General features: G+C 32.3%; 1 protein-coding gene across 4 annotated transcripts in view; it reads right to left on the bottom strand.

Annotated features, from left to right (window-relative positions):
• Positions 1 to 24,368, bottom strand: part of MICU1 (mitochondrial calcium uptake 1) — a 183,148-nt gene that overhangs the window by 97,421 nt on the left and 61,359 nt on the right. Inside the window, exons 5-8 of one of the 4 annotated variants that reach the window (XM_016162283.2) lie at positions 20,600 to 20,643; positions 12,885 to 12,896; positions 3,691 to 3,696; positions 2,436 to 2,550 (exon numbers count right to left, since the gene is read on the bottom strand). In XM_016162283.2, coding sequence (XP_016017769.1) covers positions 2,436 to 2,550; positions 3,691 to 3,696; positions 12,885 to 12,896; positions 20,600 to 20,643 — 177 coding nt within the window. Of the gene's footprint in view, positions 1 to 2,435; positions 2,551 to 3,690; positions 3,697 to 12,884; positions 12,897 to 19,868; positions 20,031 to 20,599; positions 20,644 to 24,368 lie in introns of all 4 variants that reach the window. The other 3 variants (XM_036223805.1, XM_016162279.2, XM_016162281.2) reach the window with 3 other exon arrangements.

Below are 24,368 nucleotides of genomic sequence, written 5' to 3'. Positions count from 1 at the left end.
AAAATGAAAATAATAATAGTACAAATATTATGGGGTTGATGTGAGGTAAATCTATGTTATTTGGAGTCCTCGAAGGAAAGGAAAGAACAGCAAAAAAGTATTCAAAGAAATAATGGCTGAAAATTTTCCAAATTGGATAGAAACCATAAACCCACAGATCCAAAAGTACAAAGAACTTCAAGACAAGAAACATATAGAATACATCAAGGCATATAATAATAGAAATAACAATAACAACAACAAAAAACCCCAACAAGAAAACCTCAAAACCCAATTTGCCAAACACTACATCAGTGGTTCTCTACCAGGGATGATTCCTCTCCATGCCCACCTCCCGGGGGAACATTTGGCAAATCCTGAAGACATTTTCGGTTGCTGCATCTAGGATGGGGAGAGAGTATAATACTGGTATCTAGTGGGTAGAGGCTGTGAATGTTGCTAAACATCCTACAACGTACAGGACAGCCTCCAGAACAATAAATTATCCTGCCCAAAACATCAACAGTACTAAGGTTGAGAAACACTGAAGGCATATAATAACCAAAATGCTTAAAAACAGTGATAAAGAGAAAATCTTAAAATCATACCCTTATATTTTCTCATTCTTGACAAAAACAGAAAGGATATGACATCATAATACTAAGCACTTTTCGAAAATCACTCACCATGTTTAAGCTAGGAGTTCAGCTCTGAGAAGTAAACGTGTCAGGACCAGCAGAGCTACTTGGAGGGGTTTCCAGAACTCAAGGGCCAACGTGACTTTTTAATTTTTTTTTACCTACTTTTAAATGGTTGACTAAGGGAGTTACAAAACATGCCAGGTATTATGAAGGTTCTGCTCTGTGGTCCTTCTGACACTTAGAAAGATATGAAATGAAAGTAATAGGACTAAGCAGTGGATTCAAGTTAAAATCTCATTTCAGCTCAACAAACATTTACTAGGACTACTTCCACAGTACATATTCTATATCAGTGAAGTTCTCCAAGTTGGTCTATCATTCAATGTAGTACTCCTTTTGCCACATTGTGCTTATTTAATGTAAATGCTATCCAAAGTCACAAAAAAGTTTAAAAAATCCCCACCAATTTTGCTGGCATTTTTAAGTAACAAAATTTATAGATCTTTTAAATTTAGGTATGAAATAACATGTTATGACAGGATATTAAGAATAAAAACCCAGACAGACTGAATACTTACTAAATAGTAGGCACTGAACTAGGTATTATTTATATTCATGATCTCCTAATCCTCAAATAAATCATTTGGGTTTGGTATTATTGTCCTCTTCATTTTACAGACAAAGGAGATGGACAAGTTCATTGCTCTGCCCCTCATCACAAAGCTAAGAGTTGGTGGGGCTAGGATTTGAACTGAAACTTTAGAAAACCCATGCCCTACCAAAATAATAACTAATAACATTACACAATTTGAAATCATACATGTGTTTTCAATTAGTTTACTGTTTTGGACCTTCATAACAAATCAATGTATATTTACATTGCTAGAGTATTGGTCCACCACATAAATTTATTCAGACACCTTGGTACCCCAAAGACAGCTGTGGTAAGGCATATCAGTCTGTATTTCTTCATTTTCCTGTCAATCAGAGAGAAGGGTAAAAGTGCTCACAGCCAGGGCAGGGACTCTATATGTTATTTATTAAAAACTGTCTTATAGTTTTATCTTTATAGATCACTATCCTGGAGAAGGGAAAAAAGGGGTGGTTATTTTTGTTTGAGATGTCCCAGATAGAAAAAAATTGAGAATCACCTTTTTCAAACACATATCAGATCTCTTTGATTCAATTTAGGTAGCTTTTAATAGTGTGTACACAGAGAGCTAGAGGCATACTTTTTGTTATGTTTTTCTCTATAGTTAAAAATATCCCACTAAAAGGAAATAAAATTAAGAAACACTTAGAGTAGCATACTAATTGACAAAATTGTTTAGCTTTAAAAAATCAAGAAAGTCATCGGTGCTCTACATGAGTCAAATATGAGTGTTGTGTCTTAAATAGTTATCCTCTGAGATTGAAAAATGAATATTCAACACAATTAGAACAACTGAACTAATTTTCCCCTTTAGAGGAGGAAATAATAGATCAATACATGTTTTGCTAGGAAAGCAGAAAGCTATATAGGAGGAGGCGATCTATATTTATCTTGATAAAATACAGAACTTCAAATAGTTAAAGGTAGATTTAACTTCATAGCTGCTTTTTAAAAAAAACTTTGCCTTGATACTTTACTTTTCTTTGTCTTTCTCAGGTGGTTTTATAAACAAGTTATAGAGAATTCAAAATAAATAAAATTTTATGTAACTTATAATCAATTAACTCTATAAACATATCTTCTTTCTCCCTCTAATCAACTTAACTCTTTTTAATCAACTTAACTCTCCCTATAAATGAATAAAAAGAAAAGTTTATACTTACTAGAAAGAACAGTTGTAAGGAAAATGTAGTCTGAAAAGGATATGAGTCCACATTCTCCAAGGGTGTAAAATATACTCCCTTCATCAGCAAATTTTTCTCGTTCCTGGGCAAATTTCTATTAAACGTATGGGTTCCACCAAAAGATAAAAAGATATAACAGAATGAGAACATAAAAGGTAAAAATGAATTACTATTTATCTGACAGTTTTATGATATTTTTCATAAGCATTTCTCTGATGGCCATTCCAAATTAATGGATCCTTTACAATTTTCTAGATGATTAAAGTGATAAAATATAATGTTTGTTTCAACAGTGGCTTAATATGAATATTAGAAAATAACTTCAATTTTATGAACTCCTGCCATTTAACATATGCAGGACCACTTCAAGGCTAGTTTTCTTAGCTTTAAAAACAATTCACCTTCTTCTATAGAAGTATATAAGGCAGAAAAAAAATAACAAACAAACAAAAAATTGTAAACGAAGTCAGTTACTACTGCCCAAAAAACTATACTACTAATGATTAGAAATGAAGAGGTAATCAATCATTTCCACAAAATGCTCAGAAAACTAATTTCTAAAATGCTAATTTAAATTTTTCTTTATGATTCCCAAGAATCTTAGTTTTGGAATGTAGAACAGTTTGCAGAGTAAATAACATCTCTAAAATATAATGGCAAATCAGACATGCATGCAAAACTTTAGGCATGGTTTAATTTAATTATATTTACTATTATCTTGGTGGACACTCCTAAATTTCAGCTATTTGATGCAACTCTCCCAAAACTTAGCTTTTACTTTAAGTAAATATTCCTTTTCTTTAATCTATAAAGGAAACAGAGTTAGTTAGCTTTAATCTATAAAGCTAACAGAGATAGTTATCACTTGTCTGGCAAGTGGTCTCTTCCCGGGTGTTTAAACAAACCTACCCTGTTTTCTGAATTCCAAGCCAAATTATAAACTTGGTGGTGACATTGAAGATATTTTCAAAAACTGAAAAGGATCCACCAAAGAGTTAGTTTTGTAACTAATTTTGTAAGTTCTGGGCCAACCAAAGGTAGTCAAAGAATTATTCTGGGTACCAAAAAAAGAAATAGGAGGTTTCAAGAACCTAAACAAAGTACAAAGCAATGTCATGCAAGTGCAAAATAATAAGCAGCATTGCAAACATAATCTTGGGAGGAGTATCATGAAAGTTAAACCAACAAGCACCACCACACCAGCATCCAGGTACACAACTATCCAATAGGTTACCTCTGTCTAGTGAAGATCCCATCATACACCACAAAGGAAAGAAAATTGGTTAACCAATTGAAAACACAAGTACCAAGTGAATTATCATGATCTTAGCAAATCCACTCAAAATAGCCTTTACTGGATATTTGTTTGTTCATATGAAACAGTAATTATAGAAAGGGAAAAATCCATAGTTGAATGTTAACAAAGCAGTATAAGGATTTGATGGCAGCTTCTATTTAGGAAAAGGCTTCCCTAACTCATTTGTGGTGGACAGAAAACATGGTCCTACTTGACAGCATTTAGAGATTACTTCTTTGAGCTGACAACAAAAATGAGCACATAGTCCAGTATGTTCAAATTAAGGTTAGATCTTCACACCTGATCTTCTACCAAAAAATTAAACACAATTTTCAGACCAAAAAAAAAAAAAAAAAAGCTACTGGATGAGAACAATAGCAGAAAAGCTTTTCATTGGGAAGGTAATATTTTAATTTCTCAGAATAAAAGGAACAAATGGTTACATTTTTACATTATACAAAACACTGCAAAAGTAAAGCATGTCAATAAGAAAAAATACAAGAAATAAAAATCAGCCACCAAAGGCATACAATTACTAGCCAGAATAATAAATGTGTACAGAGGCCGACTACTTCATATTAATTATGTAGTAATCTTATGGAGTGAATGCTATAAGCAAATGAAGTAAGTAACCAGTAGGATCCAGAAGCTGAAAAACAGACAGAACTCTAATGACAGAGTAAAATGAGGCAGCTAAGCCAAAGACACATATTTAACATTATTGTTAGAATAATCAACCAGACAATGCTGCTGCTCAGAAGATAACAAAAAGACAAATCTAGATTGGTTGTTAATTTTTAAATTTTGATATAATTTCAATGCAGAAAAGTGGAAAGATCCATATAAGGAACTTCTGTATATTTTTTACTCAGATTTACCAATAGCTTACACATTACCTTATCTGCTTTATCATTTTATATATATATATTTTTTCTTTTGCACTGTTTTGAAAGTAAGTTGAAGACACATACCCATTTATACTTAAGTACTTTGGTATATATTTCCTACGAGCAAAGACATGTTCTTACATATCACTGTATAAATTCAATAAAACCAGGGTACTTAATACTGATACATACTATTATCTAATCCATAGCCTTTCAAATTTAGTCAACTATCTCAATAATTTCCTTTATAGCTATTTCCCTTCCAGTCCAGGATGCAATCCACAGACATAAATGGCATTTAGTTGTCATGTCTCTTTAATCTCCATGAACCCAGAACAACTTTCTTTGCCCTTCTTTATTTTTCCTTTGCAGGTTTATTTTTCGTTGTTGATAAAATTCATACAAGAGAAAATTCACCATTTTAACCATACAATAGGGTTGGCTTCTTTCAAGCAACACAAAGGTTCATCTATGTTGTAGCATCGATCAGTACTTCATTCCTTTTTATTGCCAAATAATATTCTATTGCATGTATACAACAATTTGTTATCCATTCATTCAGTGAAGAATATTTGGGTTGTTTCTACCTAGTGCTACTGTGTACATTCATGAACAAGTATGTTTGATTATCTGCTTTCATTTCTTTGGGGTATAAACCTTAGAAATGAATCTTACACTCTCAGGAAGGCTAAATGACCGATATTTGACTGCAACCTCATGAAAAAAAATTTGTGCCAGAACCATCCAAACTTCTCCCAAATTCCTTATTCACAGAAAGCACAAGACAGAAATGATTATTACTGTTTTAAGATACTAAGCTTTTAAATTGTTACTCAGCAACAGGTAACAAATATAATCAAATATATTTACTAAAAATATTTCTGCTAGTCTGTGGCTTATAATTTCTATTTTGACAATCGGTTTTTAATTTTTTTGAAGTCTAATTTATGTTTTTTCCTTTATGTTATTGCTTTCTATATGCTGATAAATTTTTGCCTATCTCAAGTCCATAAAAATATTCTCTTATATTTTCTTTTAGAAGCCTTTTAATTATAGATTTTATATTTAGGTCTATGATCCATTTCAAGTCAATTTTGTGTATAGTGAGGTACGGGGTAAGGTTTATTTTATGAAATATGGACATATGGTTGTTTTTAAGCCATTTATTAAAAAACCAATTTACCATATAAGTGTGGGTCTATTCTATGATATTTTCTGATTTGAGTAGTGCAATTTCTTTTGAAGGTATTTTGATTACTACCAAAGTGTATGATTGTTTTTCAAAGTATAAATAAACATGGAATTGTTTAAATGGTTTAAAAGGCAGCTTGAGAGACTCTACATGAGATGCATTTAGGGTTATGGTTTAGGCCTAACCACCTCCACCATTAGAACCATTATAAAGTGTGCAGAAATAATATAGATGTCACTGAATAGACCTTCAACTGTATTATTAATTAAGAAATATTATTAGAACATATCTCCATAGGGGCTATATTATAACAACATTCTACAATGTTAATTCAGTTATTGGGAGTTTCTCCAGGAAGGCACTCCCTCCTCTACTGCATTTGATGGGATACGCCCATATTTGCAACCCTCTGTCCTCTAAAGGAGAAAAAATTTGTTCATGTGGCTATATATGACACCTCTGCTGTACTGAATACAGTGATAGGGAGGAGAGGCCAAAAGAATGTCAAATTGCTGTATATAAGAAAAAAACTGAAGAAAACATCTGGAAGAAAAGATATAGAAGAAAAAAGGACCCTACAAAGATGAACAGAAAAGGGAAAGGAGATATGGCAAGAGAGGAATAGAAAGTATTAAAGTCAGAAAAAATACAGGAAAGAGAAAACATGTGTGTGCATGTGTGTACACACGTGTTTGAAAGAACAGAGAATGTGTTTTACAGTACCTCCTTAAAAATAAGGCATTTAAAGAGGACTTTAAAATTAGCCATGCTTTTTGATGTGCCCTGCGCAGTATAATCTCCTAATTCTTTAGAGTAAAGGTCTACATTGTTCTTCCATTCTTCTGGAATTGGAGTTGGGTAGTAGGGGAACTGCAGAGAAGTTACAGGCATGCTTTCTAAGGCATCCACTTGTCAAAGAGGTTCAGGTACATTTAGGATTTCACTTCTATTTGTTAACTCTAAGAATTTATAAGTGAGTTTTTGAGTATCCAAAACTCCAAAGATGATTCTTACAAAATTCATGACATATATTAATCACGAACACCAAAACTGTCATAAAACCATTAAATTTGATTCCTCAAATTATTTAAAGCTGGGAGAATTAAATAAGTATGTCAAAATTTGGGAGGGAATGGGAGTTACTAGAAAACCAATCTTTAGACTATTTTGAGTTGTGTGGCTGATTCTTAGCTGGTCATTTTAAATCAAAGGCCTGAATCCACCATAAATTATATCCTCAGATCAACTAGCCATGACACATACAGCATCCGTGAAAGCCCTAAAGTATGGTGACATGGAAAATCAAGATTCAAGGAAGGGAAGTGGAGGGAAGGTATCTGTTTTTTGTTTTCTTATTCCAAAAGTCTTATCAATATTTAATTTTGCAAATTGAGAATGTCAAGTTAAATGTTCCTTCACTTAATGTTTAATCTTTGACTAAATTTTAAGTTATTTTTTCCCTAAGCAAATACCATTTAAACACTTCAGAGGTGATTTGGAGACACAGTCCAAGAAAAAAACATTTCTTAACAGACTTGGTAATAATGTTTCATTTTCCCTCTCTCAGAGGTGGTTTATAATTTTTTTTTTTTACTAATGAACATTTATATCAGTATATATATTTTACTAGAAAAACCTATAAGGATGTTTAATTCAATATATATAATAAATTCAATATATATAATAAATAGACAAACCAAAAGGAAGAAATTTCTGTAAATAAAAGTCAAAAGAAATATATAATAAATACATTTCTATTGTAAGGGCATATAATGTGAGATTAAGTAACATTAAGATATAGGTTCAGTAAAAAACGTTATAGTAAGGGTCTAAGAGAAATGTGTTTCATATTAAAGTTCTTAAGAGTCTAACCATATGCCAGTATATATGCTGAAAAGTAAATAAAACTGGGTATTTAAAAAAGAGATTGCATTTAAAGATGCCTTACAGAGGTAACTTTTTTTATGCATCTCAGAAGTTATATACCTAACTCTATTCCAATCATTTAAATCTCTGAAATTAAGGCTATGAAGGCAGAATGCAGGTTAACTGATCAGAACAGTATTTCTATTCAATTTACTGACAAATGTTACCCACTTCTGGAGCACAAAATTATGCAAAAACATTTCAAAGCAATGAGCTCACTGACTTAAGTTGATATTTAACTGTTTTGCTATTTATTTACATGACCTAGTCTTTGATTATATTTGCTTAGAAATTTAAAACATAGCTATAAGCTCAATACCACTAAAACATTCAAATTACTGACCTTGAGTAAAGGCAAATAAATAAATAACCTTAAAGGGTACTGGTATTGATCTCAATTGAACCATATCCTGAATCATTTTTATTTTTCAGATAAGCAGAAAGACTTATGGGTAAACTCACAGCAAATCATACCCTATATATAACTGCTATACTTCTCAGTGAGTCTATACCTGAACTGTTTTACAAGGATGGCTTTGTTGCTAAAGCATCCACCATCTGGTTTCTGACCAATCACATAAACTTATAAAACATCTGGCTAAAAGCTATAGGTGCCATCAGGAGTTCTGGGACTAGGATTTCCAGACACGATTCAATGAATCCCAACTGTTATAGGGTAGATCAAAATAGGGCCAATAATTTTTGCCTTCTAGGATTCAACTGGATAAAGCCAAAAAGAAAAATCCTATCTAGGCGTTTAATCTCATTATTTATTCTAGTTAAGACCCAACTTTCAAGTTCTACCATTCGAAATAAACATTTTCTATCAAACAAAAGTTGACAAACCATGTCAACAAAATAGATGCTACCACATCATCTAGATTCTCAAGCATCTCTGGTATAGAGAAAATCTAATAAAGAACACAACTTTATTTAAATTAGGATGCCATCCTTTATGAGACCAAAATAATTGGACTGTTTTAATATTAGCATTTCTCTATATTGATGAAATATATTTCAAAGTTTATCTAAATCCCCCCCCACCAAAATATTTGAAGGTGTTCTTCAAAAAACAAATTAATGATAATAATATGCTTCTTCCAGAAAATGCAATTGTGGCGTATCATTTCCAAATGAGAAACAGTATTTCTACCTAAGGTTGGAGTTGAGGCAGGGAGGGTTGAAGTGTTAGAAAAAATTCAGCAGTTTTTCCCATGCAATTAATGTTCATACATCATTATTTAGTTGGTACACAGATAGATGCCAAAGCCTTAGTAAGATACTGATCTTAAACAATCACATTATTCCAAATCAAACAGAAAATGTTGCACACTTAAAGTACATGTTATTCTTCTCTTCCCATCACATAAGGGGGGAAAGGTAAAATTTGGGGTATGTCAGATAAATTTACAGAAAGGTAGAATTTGGGGTATGTCAGATAAAAAGGTAGAATTTGGGGGTATGTCAGATAAAAATTGAAATGAGATGGTTCTAATTTAGTTTATGTCTTCTTTTTCTGACTTGGAGTTTCTAATCTTTTCAAAGGTAATATTGCTTTTGAGGCAAAGAAACATAAATTACCATGCAACAATATGTGGAAGGTGAATGCTTAAGATGCTGAAAACTTCACTCTGCCAGAAAGCCATTCTCTTTTCAGTCCCAATTCTAACCACTTTAGCTCTGAGAATAACTCTGAATACCTAAAATGCAAATGTTTTCCAATTTCATTAACTACATGGCTATAGAGAAAATGGATACAGATGAAGATGCTTAAAAAAACAGTGGCAGAAGATTTGATTAGAGCAATGATAATAATTCAAAAGTCTACTGGAATAGCATTAACTTCAACGAAATGATACAACTTATTGAAGTGATTTATTAAGTCCTCAGTATCTAATAAGGTATTATCAAAACCCTCGTGGGCAAAATCACCAACTCTATTATTTTCTACCACATTAAGCCTGCACACTTGCTTCAAAGCGTGTGATTCTTTCTCTGGGTGAAAGAATCAATGTTTTACCATTACTGATTATATGCTACCTAAATCTGTAAATTTAATTTTGAACGCTGGCCGCTCAAATTCATCAGTGCTGAAAAGAACTGTCCTGAGCTCAGCAGCAGTCTTGGTTTTAGTCACATGGGTTATAAAAGGCTTCCCTATAACTTCGTGGAAAACCACCTAACACACAAATTTTGAAAAATATGTTAATTTAGTATTTCATCTTCTCCCATTTGGAAAAAATTATTTCCCAAAGTGCTTAATAAGAACAAAAATAAAAGAATTTCACCCTGAGGATCTCTATTCATACCCTTGATTTACGACTGTTGTGGTTAATATCATCCCTCAGAAAACCCTTTAAAGGATGAATTTTTAAAATCAAATATATATAGGTATCCCTTGAACACCGCTGACCATTTAAGACATTTCAAGAATTTAAAAATTATAGTTTGCATAGTCTATGCCAGGCACTGTGCTAAGCACTTGCATTATCTCTTTAAGTGCTCATTTCAATTTTATGAGGAAGGTTACACTACTATCGGCACTTAACGGATAAGTAAACAAAGATTTAGAGAAGTTAAATAAGTAGCCCACAACGCTAAAAAGTGGCAGGACAGGTCATAGTCTGACTTCAGCACTCATGCCATGAACCATCCTGTGTTGTACTGCATCTTGTGCACAGAAATACACCAGGTATCTATAGTGTTTACGCTTTCTGAAATTGTTAATGGGGGACTGAATATTTTTGGAGCAAAACATAGTTCAGTATTGTAAAACATTAACCCTGGGGCTTAGCTTATATCAGGTTGGTTATCTTGAAATTTGAAGAGGAAAGTCTAGCGAATGATGTAGGTGGACATCATGTTTTTATGTTTTGACTTGTTCAAATGGATATTTTAATCATTTTCAAAATAAGTATCACTTAAAATGTAATGGTTCTTTATACTCTTCTTAATTAATAAATCTCAGATTAATCTATAATTGGAGAAACATTTAAGTTTAAAATTTTTAAAAACGTATCACAGCAAAGACAAATACATAAAGCAAGAAATCTCCTCACACATTCTCTGCAACCAAAGCTCATCATTAAATATTTAGGCCAAGAACCCATTTTACCAGAATATGAGAAATAGACCTTTATTGTGTAACCCTAAAACATGCTAGAGTGTTTCTGGTAAAGTAATAAGAAAAAGTGAAGTTAGTCGAGACCAAGTCCTCTTATGTCAAAATGAATTTCAAATCTTGTTTCATGATAAAAAGCTAAACATGAAGGTGTTAGAAATGTAATGGTTATGTTTATGCTTTCAAATCAACAATGACAAATCGAATGGGTTCAGTTGACCCCAAATTCAAATGCAACAGAATCTAAAATAAAAATGTATTTAAAGACACTGTAAAAGAAGTCTGAATATTTAGGACAACCAAGTAAACCACGCCCTCCTTGGGAGCTCTTAATGATTATATACTGTTTTTTTAAACCTGAATAGTCAGACATGTGGGTTAAATTAACAGACTTTAGTAGTGGTGGAACTCAGAGACTGGAAAGAGACATTATGGATACTGCACACAGCAATATATGTATTTGACACCATTCATAAGCTGCATCTGAAAAACAGCACTCTATGCTACCAGGAAAACAAGATGAATCCAGCCTTATCACAGGCAACAGGAACGTGGCATGCAAAGGAAAAATGCCCGTAAGGAAGCAAGCAAGCTTATTTGAATCCTTAATCAACAGAGAATATTACTTTCAATAGTCTAAGTTTAAAGAAGACTGGTGCTCTTTTGTCAACAGTGGTAGTTGACCAATCAATGCAGTGGATCCCCAAGACTTCCAAGCACTTATGAACTCCTATCTCTTTTCTATTCTCCTCATTCTCTAGGAAAGAAGGACACCTATCTGAGGCAAGTAATTCTAAATTTTTAAGTCTGAAACCAGACAATCATTAAAGAAGAAGAGTTTTTAGCTATTTCTACAAATTGTCCTGCCATAAAGAACAGGAAGTGGCTTTCTTCAATCACAGGTGTTGGAATCTCACCTGATTTACTCTCCTTACCATTATGGTTCTGCCATTGCTATTTTAAAACAGAACATCTGGAATAAGAGAATTGATAATGGGATTATCGATAAACTATTTTGACATAATTAAGTATTTTTGTTGGTTTGTTTCAGAATGCAGTTAAATAGATAATCTATTATGCCAATAAAAGGATGACTGGTTTGGGGCTTGGAAATGGAACTACTAAAAATATACCCCATTTAAAAAAACAAGGAAGCACAGGAAAAATGTTCTAGAAAAATTGAGAGCACCCTGTGATCTTCACTGATTATATCATTAATTAGTTTAACTCAAAGGACGTTATAATTGAATTTAGTTTATATTTTAATTTAGAAATGTGAGAGTAATGTTTTTCTTAAATGAATAAATTTTAATAATTTATAAGCTATGAAGAGTCTGAGCCTTCAAAAATCAGTTTAAAAAGTACTTCTTAGGCATGTCTTTGAAATTCTCCTTTGTCACAAGCCTACAATCTATATATTCTTTTTCATGGTTTTCTCCATGTATTTGTTAGCTTTTCCAAATTAAAGTTATTGATTAGCTCAAAAAAGCAAAATAATAAAGTCTTTCAAAATGTTCCATCTCTTTCCTGCTAAGCCATTTTGTTGCACAAAGTACAACTAAGCAACTGCTTATCTGTATTTATTATGTAAAAATTTTCAAAAGAAAAAAACTTAATTTTCACTTGAGGGTACTATTGTCTCACCATTCCTGTTACAGTTCAACTAGGGACATGGCATCCCAACCAAGACTATTTAAATGACCCAATTAATTGAGTATCCTTTATACTATAATACAGTGGTTAAAAGTTTTTTGACCTTTTGTGTGATACAGTGTTGATATTTCCTTTTAAATTATGCTAGGTACTATATTTTCAAGGATTTGTGCAGCGTTTGAATTGTCATATTAAAGATAAAGTACGTTAATTTAAGTGACAGGGACAAAATCATTCTCTAAAGGGAGCAGGGAAAGGACATGAGCATGCACTTAACTGAATCTTTGTCCCTAAAGCACCATTATGGATTTGGGTATTAATTAATTTAAAGCACATGCTACTAAGTCGGTACCTGCCAGAAATCCTGATCAGAGATGAGAAAAAGAAAAAAAATTTGACATTGTTTGATTATATGAACAAAAACTCCCAAATCAAAAATATATATATATATATCACAAAATATAATAACATATAAAGGACCAATTAAGATCTGTAATAAAATCACTGAACACCTGGAAATAGAAAATGAGGAATACTTAGAAATGTTTTATATATTATCCGCTAAGGGTACAATAAAATAAAAAACAAAAAAACCCCAACAAAATCCCTAACAATTGAATTCCTAACCTCCCCAAAATGAAACACATTTGTTTAAAAACTTCCTATTACCACAAAAAGAAAACACACAAGTAATTACCTGTTTCTTAAAGAAAAAGGAAAGCAAACATTTCATTTTTACATGAGTAGTCAAAGCATTTTTTAAGGTTTTCCATTAGGATATCTCAACTATTGTTTTATGGATATGATATTTTTTAACTTCATGACACATTTGTTGTCTAAACACTCATATTAACATACAGGTAGCTAAACTTATTCAAGGTCAGAGGATTAGTAAGTACTCTAAGAATGAGTTCAGAATGACAATTAGAAAAAGATCTGCAAATTATGTTGCACTAAATAAAGTACTATTCACATTAGTAATAAAAAGCCAGCCATCACGAACACTGGCATTTGATGAAGCAGTTTGGGTTAGCTAATTTAGCTGGATACCACTCCAAATATCTTCGAATATCAAATGATTTTAAAGATATTTTTCAACAAATAAACTTCACTGCCTGTGAAATAAAATTTGACCTGCTTAGTAGGCATGATAAAATTCTTAAGTAAAACAAACCAAGAAAGAAGGTAATACATATGACAACAACGAACTCCTTTCCTAAATTGAGTAAAGAGCTCAAACTGATGGACATAGGTATAATTCATAGAGCCAGATATTTTACCTATTGCTCTGATTTTGCTGAGAAGGTAACTGACACTCAGAAAGGTTAAGTGGTCTTTTGCCCACAGTTACCCATCAAGTATGTGGCAGAGTCCATATTTTAATAAAGATTGTCTATATACAAAGTTACACTCTTTTCATCTTGTACTATTTGTTACACATGAAGTACAGCAATCTATAATGTATTTTTCATACTGAATTCAGGATACTTATAACATCTACCAATTATTTACATACAGTTGTCAAACTCAAAATGAAAATCTGTTAGAAAATATTTCAGACACCAAAGCCAGATTTTCTTAGGGCTGTGTACAAAAGAGCTACAATTGCTAATTTGTAAGACAAGAGAAAAATAAGGTGGTTTTAAAAATAACTTAAAGATCTCTGGATGGGAAAGTAGGATGATGAAAAAATCTGAGACAACAAATAAAATAGGTGTCAAAGGTTTTCCTGAAATGCTGAATCAGTTCTTGAGTTCACTCTGGTAATATGGACAAATTCTAAACATTCGCTTGTCTAAAGACTGACTATAATGAGTAGCCCCGTTCAAATGATGCTACATTTAACATAACCAATCAATATTTGAAAGACCAAATAGTTTAGCCTGTAGCAGAAACATTATTTTCTCTAATATCTTGATTACAATGAGCCAAGATCCAATTTTTCGAATACAGATGGCAGTGCTCACTCTAAGAGTGATGGCTTTAATAAAATTAAAACAAAAAAAGAAAAGAAAAGCATTTTTCAAAATGCCAACTGGTGTTTGTGGTCTATGAGAAAATAATGGAACAAGTTAACAGAATATTGGCAAAGTTGAAATTCTGATTTCTACATTCAGGTATTAAAATTTGTATACCTCTTCTTTTCTTTCTTTAAAATGAAACACTATGTGGTTTCTCATGTTAATTATAGGTTTCTAGCATACCTGAAACTAATATAAAAAAAATTTATGTTTCTAGCTATACTTTAATCAGAGTAGAAAAAAATTAACTTCAACACTCTTAGCAAAAAGAAAGTGAAACATCAAGTTTTATTTTCTGCACAAACAGCATTAAGGTAGTAAAATAAGCAACCATCTGCCAAGGAAAATTTTTATTTATGAACAGATCATATAGACAAATAACCTAGATATATGAAACATGATATAACATAGTGCTTAAGACAGTGAACTCTGGAGCCAGACTACCAATTTGTAATCCTTGCTCTACTACTTACTAGGTATATGATCTTAGTTCAAAAAAAAGAGTTAAGTTACTTAATTGTCATGTATTTAGCTTTTTGTTTGTAAAATAATAAAAAGTCAACTATCTAAAGGAGTGGCTGTGTAGATTAAACAAGTTATTATGTATAAGCACTTAGAACAGTGCTTGACACATAATAAACACTCAAAAATCCTCAACTATTCTTTTTCATGTTATTATTGGTTATAATTGCCTCAAGAGACAAATAGAGTCAAGCATTTATCATTTAGAGATTTCACTTTAAACTGGAAAAATAAAACACTGACAAGAATGAGTGAATGTGTTAACAGGTTTTTTTTTTTAAAGGGCTAAATCATGTCCCCTAAAATAATGTGACTATAAAATATTTGTGGAGAAGTTCAGGCTTCAAGGAACTGAAATGCTTTATGCATTCTCTTGGAATCTGTTGTCTTTTTAAAGTAAAAATTTCCCTATTATAAAAGAGAACTCAAACGATATACTCTAAAGATGGGGTTGGTAGGGCAAATGAAAACACAGATCAAAAAAACATGGAGCAAAAGCAATAAAATTCTGCCTTTTTCATATTTATCAATAGAAAAACCTGAATAAACATGTCAATTCATCATAGATTTGACTGACGTCAAGTTTCTGGAAGTCGAGAGAGAGGGAGGGGGAGGGAGAGGCGCATACTTAAATTAACAATTCAGAATTCATAAGAATATCATAACTTGCTACATAAATTTGAGCAGAATTAAAGCAGCTCAAATAAATGTAGAGATTCACCAAACACTGTCCCATGAGAATTTTAGTTCTCCTCCCCTTCTAATTTACATTTCCTTGATTTGCAACACGTCTTAGTCTTAAAGATAAGAAATTTCTTATAAAACTTACTATATATGTCAAGGAATAATAATAATACTTGACCTTATTCCAAATTCATATTTTATCTGTGATATGAAGCAAATAATCACAACTCAAATAGAGAAAGCACTAAGAGAAAAATGTGTATTCACACTACCCTTGGGGGACCAAGACTTTCCCCTAAAGGTAATAGTATTTTAAGTTCATTTATTAACAGTTTTAAAAGACCTTTTACATAGTGAGCAATTAGAAGCATTTAGTTATATTAAAACTCTGAATTTTTAACTATGGCTCCTTTCTTCTGATCATCTTTTCTGTTATAAACACTGTAATCAATACCTCCCTTTCTAAGCTTTAACCATACTTTTATCTCTTTTACTTGAAAGTGGACAATTTTCATTTTAATTTGATATCAAGTGTTTTCCTGTTCCATGTGAACAAGTATTCTGGTATGTATCATAAAGGAGATGAAATAATCTCCTTTATATGTTAATTCTTCCAAATTGGAGAGACTCTAGGGGACTGTAATTATAAATAATGAAACAATTCAATCCAAAGGCATTATTTCTGACATATTCAGGAGAGGTTGGGGGAAAAGGGAACTTGATAAGGAGGAAAGAATAAAAAATCGATTTTCTGAAAAAGTAGTATATGATGTAATGATCACAATAAACAATTAGTTTCAATGGTCAATTCCCTTTTACCTGAAAAACTAGCGTGAACTTTAAAGTTTTTACAAGAGAGAACAAAAGAGAATTATGCCAGGACTCTAGAATATTGGCATTCTTTGCTTAAGAAACAATTTTTACCTAGATCATTAAGTTTTCTACTGTAATTTTAAAAAACATGGTGGTATTTGATCTGGAAAAAAATCATTTATTATCATTTATTACATGCAACAGAAACAGAAAATACAAAACAATATTTCCATTTTTGGTAGGCTGAGGAAAAAAAAGCGTAGTAAGAGAAATGGGAAATGAAGAGTATAAATCATACCAATAAAGACAGAAACTAAAAGATTAAATGAAAGAAATATTTGATGATTATATAATATAAAGGCTCCATTTAGAAATGTTTTGTTTCATAGACCAATTATTAGATGATTAAAATCAAACCCAGAAAAAAACCATAGTTTTCATTAAAGAAATAATCCAAAATTTGTGAAATAACTGCACTAACAAGTCATAAGGAGAATGCATGGACACTGCAGGGAGAGGGTGTGTGTGTTTTTTTTAAACCTATGACATATTACACAAAAACAAAATCTAGACCATATTTTATATTACCATCTATAAATAGTGCTAATATACTATTTATAATGATTTTCAAATATTCTCTAAGAGAAAATCTTAACTGGTTTAAGCTTTGAGGTTTTTAAACTTTTAAACCTAATCTGAATATTTTTTTAAATGTCACTTACTTATAAAATATATTCTTAAAACCAAAGGCCATTGACTATAGCTTCTTTATACACAGCCTGTGTTAGTAATTTTGAAATGCATAAGTAATGTAAGCGCCAACAATAATGTATTTCATGACTTCTGCACAAAGGAAATTGTTAGTATCCATAGAGTAAGGGTACATTAACATAAGGTAGTGATGGGCTCTGAAAAAAGATCTTCCCCCAAATTCCGAAGCCACTTAATCAAATTCAGTTTCATTGGCTATCAGTTGAAACAGGAATGTTTCATTTACTTCTTAATGGAATTTTCTACTCAAATAGAATAGGAGAAAAGATGACAGGTATTAAAGCAAGAAATAACTATCCAATTATTGGTCAATATCAGTTGGGTCATTCTTTTCTACTTTTCTTCTGCAGATTGTGTGAAGTTTAAGTGTAAATGAGAAAACACCCCAGGAAAATGATACTACTTCTACATTTGTTCTTGCTTTCAATGACAAATGGCTAAAGTGCAATTCAATTAGCAGGCAATAAAATAAGCTAGTGTTTCCTACTGGTCAAATGATGGATTTTATTAAATGGTGTGTTAAAAGTTAAAACAATGAGGGATATGAGGATGGGAGTCAATATTTCTTTCTCTAAGCAGTTCATAACTAGTTTATCTTCCAAGTTAAAAAAAAAAAAACAATGAGAGAGAAAGGGCAAGAGAGAAAATTACCCAGTTAAAAATGAAAGCAAGTTTAAAAGGAAATTCCTCTAGGGTGTTAGGTTTCTACTTCTGGCCACCATGTGTGAAATTTACTATAATTACCACATGAATCTGTTTTTTCAATTCAGTAATTGTTCTAGGATTATATACTCTAGAAACTGCTACTTAAACATTAAAATTTCCTGACAGAGAACAAAAGAGTCATGAAGATCTAAAGGAAAATATTAAGATAGATAGTTGAGTAAGCATTGAGCCTAACAGTTATCAAATGAAAGATTTCACACATGGCAAAAATCCCTCGAAAAATGTCTAAACTGACAATCTTCATTATATTTAGGCTTAAAAACAGTATCAAAATTACCTTCTTAAACTTCTTATGAAATAAAAGACAATTCATAAAGATATAAACTAGAGGTGAATTCAGTTTAAAAATCCTATTTAAGAGGCATAACCTTTGCTTCAAAACAAGACCTCAAGAATAGATTTGATGGAAATTACAATAGGATTTTGTGAAGAATCTGGTCAAAGGTATTAAATATGCACATTATAACATGGATGAAAGAAAAACTGCATTTTTGCTAGGGGACAATCTGGCTAGCTAGGGTCACTGGCTCATATACCTCCTTGTACAAGTCTCCCATTCCTCTATTCTTTTTCATATGAATCATACTTTCAAATGTAATACACTGACATACCTAAATCTTGTCTTTCCTATTCTGATTTCAGTTTTATGTTTTAGTATATAAACATTTGCAATTTATATAATTTGTTAAGTCTGCCTTCCAAAGACAGAAGCATTGCCATTTACGTCTCCATGGCAAGGTGGGCACTCAAATACTTTAATGTTTGATTGCATTTTACTTTTGTTATTTTATAAAAATAAGTGGATATCAGAAAAATGCAAATAACACCAAGAAATGCAGAGCTCATACATTTAATACAACTGAGACAAAGAAGGAGCTCATCAATCTTGTCAAAAGCTGCAAATTTTTAGCATTGTGTAGACAGTTACTGGCTGAAACAGGAAGAAATTAAAGAGCATGTAAGAAACACAAGTTTCCTTATCGATTTTATATTTGGGAGATCTCTAAAAATGTAAAGTCCCCTTATAACATGTAATTTAGCTGTTCAACTTGCACATGTTCAACTTCTTTATGTGTTTTCAGGTTTACATACGTACAACAGATGACTGAATTTTCATGCTACTCTGGATTCTTTTAGTGACCAAAAAAAGTGATTTGTTAAGTTGATTTTGCTATAAGACATTACTTAGTGAATCATACCTCAAAGGAATATTGACTAGTTGATTTTTTCCAAGTCATCAAACATTTACTGGTCACCTCCTGTGTACCAGGCACATGTTGGACTCTGAGTGACACAAAAACAGGTAAGACAGAGGCCCGACCTGCCAGAGACTCTGAAATCAGACCCTGACATCAGTGTCTGTGAGTAACCCTTAACATGGGATATCATGCTTTATCATATATAAAGCAAAGACACCAAGGATCAGAAGGAAGACACGGTTGTCCCAAAGCAGAGCCAGGACTCTGAACCTAGGTCTGCTAACATTGACTTCGATGCGTCTTTATGATCATTGTTTCTTTCAGAATACGGGACTTTATAAAGAGAATATCCACAGATAGAGGCCCTGTGCCACCTGAATGGGAAAGGTAATTTTTAGGCTGGAAGCCTTGGCTGATCTCTCAGTTCCTACGACAGCCACTCATTCTTTCCACTTGTGCAAAATACCCTAGTTAGCACTTACAGTTTCACCTTACCAGTATACGGAATTTACATAATTATGTAGGACTGGCATATTCCTGCAATATCAGTTCCTACTAACCCTGACCTCTACCCATCTAGACTCTGTTTTGTGATCCTGCCTTTTTCAGCCACTTTATGATTTTCCTTCTGATCTCCTTCTCTTTAGGATTTATAGAGCCATTCCTGGCTCTTTCTTCTTTCTTCCTCCTCTTTAAAATTGACCATTTACTTTTCTTTCTGACCCTGCGTAAAGCGTTCTTTCTCTTTTTGTAGAATTCAGCCTGAAAGGGAAAAACATGTTTAACTAACTGTTTTGAGATAATAAAATGGAAAATTTCATTTTCTATACTTAAGAATGGCTTAGTATATTATTTATTCAGGAAAGAATTGAAAGTATAATGCAAACTTATGTCAATTTGGGTGTCTTGTCTTCATAATTATTATAAAAGCACTAGTAAGGACTTCTGTAATTTTCTAGTTAAGATTACTGCTATATACTATCAAAGTTTGAGAAAGGTCAAATCAGACAGGTGTTTTTATACGAAATGCAATATTAGGGGGCTTATTAACTTTCATTATTGCTTTTGAATTAAAACTCAAATGTCAACATACACTGAATTAGTTTCAATATGATCAGCAGACAATCCATGTTGTCTTTGTATGGAAAAATACAAGAATTAAGCAGAACTTCTGTAGAAGCATCTGAAGGCATTTACAGGCCCCCCAACCTAAGCGACATACTATTTTGATAAGACAGACAGGCATTCAGAAATCTCTCATAAAATAATTCTAGAAGAATTTTATCTTCTTAATAAGCAGGATATATATCTCAACGTCATAGTTTGCTCACCTTCCCATCAAATCGTTTTATTATATACTGATCCAGGCCCAAGTCTGAAAAAGAGAAAAAAATATATTTATAACTCAAATATTTATATATATTTACATATATTTACATAAGTAAATATTTATAACTGATTATAACTCAAATGAAACATAAAACGACAATTCTCAGTTTTGTTTTTCATCATTCAATTAAATGTAAAAGATAGTTTAGCTGCATCATTATTCAAAAGTCACAGGAATGAAAATTTTGTTGTATTTTCAGACTCTAAGTGTCAGTGCTAAAAAATACTTTTTATTTCACATATGAGAAGTGAGGCCTTGAGAAGAAAAAGAGGGTAAAAGCTCATGTGCAAACCTATTTCACAGTAGAGCCAAACTAGAACCCTGGACTCTTCCCAGGGTGGTGCTCTCTTCATTACATTAGGTGCTAATTATCTCTAAATGAGGTGTGGGATATTAATTCAATCTGAATACATAATAATTTTTGTATCAAGTTAAAGAGATAAGAGTTTAATATCAAAATAAATTTTTGCAACACACCTAAACAGATATTACCTTTTAAAATTGGGTTAAATAATAAATATTACCTTGGGAATACCTAGCACTGAATTCTAAGCACTGTGAAAGATGTAAACAAATATAAGTGTCCTTGAGGGCAGGGATTCTTTGTATTTGCTGTTGCTTTTACCCCAGCATTTGGAATAGTGCTTGATCAATAAATTTCTATTAAAGAATGAGTAAGATACAATTCTTGCCTTGAAGAATCACAGTTTGGTTAGACATATGCATGTAAATATTAACATTACAAGGGAGCATACAATTAATTCAGTAAAAGGGTGTTGTGGGAGTTTTTAGAGTGGGGAAATCAGTTCCCAATTATACTTATTTTTCTTGCATAATTACTCAGTTCTTTTCTTTGAGTACTCATTGTATTCCTGCTAGTTCAGACCCTTATCTTAACTATGCCCACAGTATTATAATGATCAAATTATCATCGCTCCCAGAGGAAGTTTTTTGCATTTCTCCTTCTACACATTTAGTTACACATTCTCCTTGTCTAAAATGTGTTTCATCTTCTAGAAGCCTGCCCTGAACAAAATGAACCATTGATTGCAAAAGAAAGAGATGTCAGGAAACAGAACGAAATTTTAAAAATAAGACGATATTGAAGTCATAAAGGCAGAATATGCTTCTTTTCATTTTTTCATGTTCTTAATGGCTGTTTGTATATCTCATTTGGAGAAATGTTTATTCAAGTGCTTTGTCCATTTGTTAATTGGGTTTTCTGTCTTTTGTTGAGTTCTAAGAGTTGTTTTCACTTTTGGTAGTTTGGGTGTTTCTAGGTATTTATTTATTTCACCTAGCTAATTTGTTGGAATATAATTGTTCATAATATTCTCTCATAATCTCTTTTATTTTTTATAAAGTAGGTAATAATGTCTGATTTTATCTATTTGCTTCTTTTTTTTCTAGATAAAGGATTCTCAATTTTATTGATCTTTTCTAAGAACCAATTTTTGGTTTAACTGATTCTATTGTTTTTCTATTTTCCATTTCATTTATCTCTGTTTTAACTTTTGTTATTTCCTTATTTTGGCAATTTTTGTTTTCTAATAGGCATACAAATTTTATTAACATTTTTATAAGCATGAGAAGCTTCACAAAAAAGTAGTGGATATTCCAATCTTTTTGGGTTTTGTTTGCTCATCTTTTTTTAAAATTTCTATAAGGTATGAAGTTAAGAAACTGACTCGTTTTTTAAACTTACCTTTAAATTATATAGGAAACAGAAAGGAATTACAAACCAAAAATAAAACAATACTGGCTTTTACATTACCCACTGCAGTTACTTTTACTGGTCTTCATTATTTGAAAATTTCTTTGTATGGCTTTGAGTTACTGTCTAGTATCCTTCCATTTCAGCTTAAAGGGAAGGTCTATTAGCAACAACCTTCCTCCTTTGATCATCTGGTAATGTCTTAATTTCTCCTTCGGGGACTTCCATTATGCATGTTGGTACACTTGATGGTGTCCCACAAGTATCTCAGGCTCTGTTCACTTTTATTCATATTTTTTGCTTTCTGCTCCTCAGATTCGATAATATAAATTGACCTACCTTCAAGTTCTCTGATTCTTTCTCTGCCTGCTCAAATCTGATGCTGAACTCCTCTAGTTAATTTTTTAAGTTCAGCTACTGTACTTTTCAGTTAAAGAATTTCTATTTGGTTCCTTTTTAAAAATGTTCTGTTTTTTATGGATATTCTCTTTTTATTAAGACAGTCTCCTTGTTTCCTACAGTTATTTGTATCTAGTTCTTCGAGCATATTTAAAATAGTTGATTTAAACTCTTTGTAAAGTAAGTGCAATGCCTTAGGCTTCCCTCAGGATAGTTTCTTTTCTTTTCTTTGTCAATTTCTTTTCTTTTCTTTTCTGTTAATGGGTCATATATTCTTAATTAGTGATACGCCATGCAATTTTTGTATTGAAAATTGGACATTCTGAATATTACAACACTATAACCATAAAATCAAATTCTTCCTGCTTCCCAGGGTGTGATGTTGTAACTTGTTGAGGACTACTGTCATCACTTTGCTTAGTGATTTTTCCAAACTATTTTTGCAAAGACTATATTGCTTCTCAATGTGTTGTCATTGAGGTTTCTGTTCTATTACCTAAGCAGTCAGCAAGTGACCTGAGAGAGATTTCCTTAAATGCTGTTGGCAGACCGGCTCTGACCTGGGGCCCTTCTTTGATATTTAGCTAGCTTTCCTACAACTTTGCCTTAATTTTCAACTCCTTCTTGCATGGAGCACAAAAATAGTAAGACGTTCAAGCCCACTCAAGTCCTTTCTAAAGATGTATTTGGCCCTGAGCATGCACACTGCACTTTGGATATCACTGTATATGCGGTAGCCCTTCTAAGTTATCTCCTGAAATGTTTTTGTCCTCAGCTTCTGCCTTCCTAGGATTTTCAGTCTGTGTGCTGTTGTCCCATCTGCCCTCTCTTGGCCTGGCAGCTACAGGTAGTATATGTTTTTAAATTTTTTTCAGTACATGACACCTGGGAAGCCAGTGCAGCTTGAGGTGGGTGACAAAAAAGGGAAGCCTTGGTGCTGGTCCCTCAGGGAGCTGCCAAATCAATCAAAATGCACAACCATGATTTTTTGAGAATGAAGTCTATATTGCCCCTGTCCCTACCACTGAACTCCCCATCACCAGTAAGCCACATTAGGAATGTGTGCTGCTATCCCCAACGCTGTTGGTGAGCTGGGAAATAGTGTGATAGGCAGGTAAGCAAAAGGCCACATAATACTTTCTTAACAAAATTTAGCAGCTATAAATTTTTTTTTTAAATTAGATTCCAGAGTTTCAAAAAGGCTGCTTCTGTCCATTTCTGGCAGCTTAATGATTGCTTCAGTGGAAGGATTAATTCTTCGAACTCTTTACTGTCGTTTTTGCCATCATGTCTCCCATATAATTTGTAAATTGTTACATTTAACTTATAATATTAAATCATTTATTTTATTTCCTCATATCTCATTTGTTCAGGCTGTTTCTTATTAATGAAACATCTTTTTCACTATTCTTTGTCTTTTATCCAAACTTAGATGTATTTTCTATAATCCATTCCCCAAACTTTCAGATTTGGCTAACTGCCTCTTCTTTATATTGCCACAGCACCCTTGTTCTTTAAAAAACCACTACATTGTTGAAATTATCTGTTACTGTCTCTCTCTTCCTCATTAAAGAGTAACTTGATGGCACTGCTTTCA

This window comes from Rousettus aegyptiacus, unplaced genomic scaffold (genome assembly GCF_014176215.1).
Source record: "Rousettus aegyptiacus isolate mRouAeg1 unplaced genomic scaffold, mRouAeg1.p scaffold_m13_p_6, whole genome shotgun sequence".
NCBI lineage: Eukaryota > Metazoa > Chordata > Mammalia > Chiroptera > Pteropodidae > Rousettus > Rousettus aegyptiacus.
This window is presented reverse-complemented; position numbering and strand designations above follow the sequence as displayed.